The 2,049-nt window shown below is 30.1% G+C and overlaps 1 protein-coding gene across 1 annotated transcript; it reads left to right on the forward strand.

Moving 5' to 3' along the window:
- The first annotated feature begins 305 nt into the window (after positions 1 to 305).
- On the forward strand, positions 306 to 1,211 carry LOC123262878 (lisH domain-containing protein C1711.05-like). Its single transcript, XM_044725356.1, has one exon. The coding sequence runs from the start codon at positions 306 to 308 to the stop codon at positions 1,209 to 1,211; it is 906 nt and encodes a 301-aa protein (XP_044581291.1).
- Positions 1,212 to 2,049: the final 838 nt, after the last annotated feature.

The raw sequence follows: 2,049 nt of genomic DNA on the forward strand, positions 1-2,049 counted from the left end.
CCTGAATAATACGTTCATATTCGATACGCCCATACCTGGGTCTAAAGGTTAAATTTTGGGGTACGCACTAATGAGTTGTATGAAATAAAGATACATACTTCCTATTTTTGAACTATAGCCAAATTTTGCTGTACTAATGAGTAATGAGGTACTTGACACTGTTAGTATATTTTCAAAATCAGTCTTAGGACATTCTTGAGAGCGATCACTTCGCAATTTACTCTGAGTTATTTTGGCTTCAAGCGCTCTTTTAAAGTCGAACTTTCTTGAATAATTTTCTTTCTTGTATAATTTTCTTGATCAAAATGTCTGGAAAGTTGCGAATTATGCTTGCTTTGGACGTGCTGAGGCTGCCTGAAGAAAAAATCATTGAAGTAGCCAAATTCACGAAAAAAATCCAACTCAATGCGATCGTCGATGGAGAGATCGACTTTTGGGAATTTACCTCCGAGACCATCAGGAGAGTTTTCATGATGGTCCAGATGATTGTGAAAAATAATCAGCAGTCCATTATGAGTTTGGAAGAGTTGAAAAGGAGAGTCCAGCAAGATGAGACGTTGCTGAATGCTGTTGACAAATATTTGCCAAAAGAGGAAAGTAAAAGTGATACTAGCAGCCGCGATAGCAGCAGCAGCATCAGTGATAGCAGCAGTGACAGCAGCAGCAGCAGTGATAGCAGGAGTGACAGCAGCAGCAGTGATAGTAGCAGCGACAGCAGCAGCAGTGATAGCAGGAGTGACAGCAGCAGCAGTGATAGTAGCAGCGACAGTAGCAGTGATGAAGAAGAAATTGAAAAGACTTCGCACGCTAACAACTTCGAAGAGAATTTTCAAAAATTGTTAGAATGCAGCTATTATTGCAAGATCTTTACTGATGATGAGAAAAAATCAGTAAAGATGACAATCAAGAGGGATATTAAAGTAAATCTTGATCTAAGTGAGAGTGAAAGTGAAGATGGAGATGAACCTGAGAAGGCGACCTACTCGGATCCAAGGTGTATTAAGGTATCTGTGGCCTTAGAACGCCTTGATTCTATTCCGACATCATTGATTAAAAAACCAGTGATGTTTGGTCAAACCATCAGCCAGCCTACCAGCCGAGCTAGCAGTCAAGCTAGCAGCGAAGCTGGCAATCAAGCCAAGCGAAAAAAATCACTGGGAGCTCAGGAAAGGATTTTGAAACGATTTAGGCAATTCAAGAGAAGAAAGTGAAAAACCTGAACTGTAATCAGGATTTTGTTTATTAATTCATGTATTATAACGTAAATTTTTGAATATTTTTGAACTTTTTTTTGTAATTTAAAATTTTAATTTAAAAGTTAAACTTTGGTAAATTTTTAATTTTTTTTATATTTTTCATTTTTTATGTAATTATAAAATTATATTTAGTTTTTGTAAATATGTAATTTTTATAAATATTGTAGATAATAAATTTAAACTTAAGTTTTTAATTTTTGTAAATATTTAATTTTTATAAATACTGTAAATAGAATAATAATAAAAATAATATGTAAATAATGTAAATAATATATAATAATATTTAATAATAATAATAATGATGTAAATGATATATAAATATATTTTACAAAAGTTATATATTAAGATTAAATAAAAATTTTTTAATAATCATAATTAATATTTTTTTTTTTTTTTTTTTATTTTAACTATTATAAGGTTTTTATTATCATATAATTTTCAATGGTTTAAAAAAATAATAATCTTTAAAAAAATAATAGTTTAAAAGATTGCGTAAATTATGTGTAAATTCAATTTAAAACAAAAGAGAATTTTTCCCATGTTAATTAAATGGAAAACTAAAATAAAAATAGCGACCCCTTAGAGTTGAGCTATAGGGCTCATGTTTGGTGAGGATTTTTTTTGTATCAAATAGAAACATTTGAGAGGGTAAGAGTTAAAAAAAAAAATTAAAAAGTTTTTTTGAAGCACCCTAATATATATGTATTGTACACACGCTTCAAAAATTAAATTCAAGTGAGAAAAAAATTATTTTGTAAAAATTTAATTGATTTTTTTTTTTTAGACAAAAATT

The sequence above is a fragment of the Cotesia glomerata genome, linkage group LG4, assembly GCF_020080835.1.
Source record: "Cotesia glomerata isolate CgM1 linkage group LG4, MPM_Cglom_v2.3, whole genome shotgun sequence".
NCBI lineage: Eukaryota > Metazoa > Arthropoda > Insecta > Hymenoptera > Braconidae > Cotesia > Cotesia glomerata.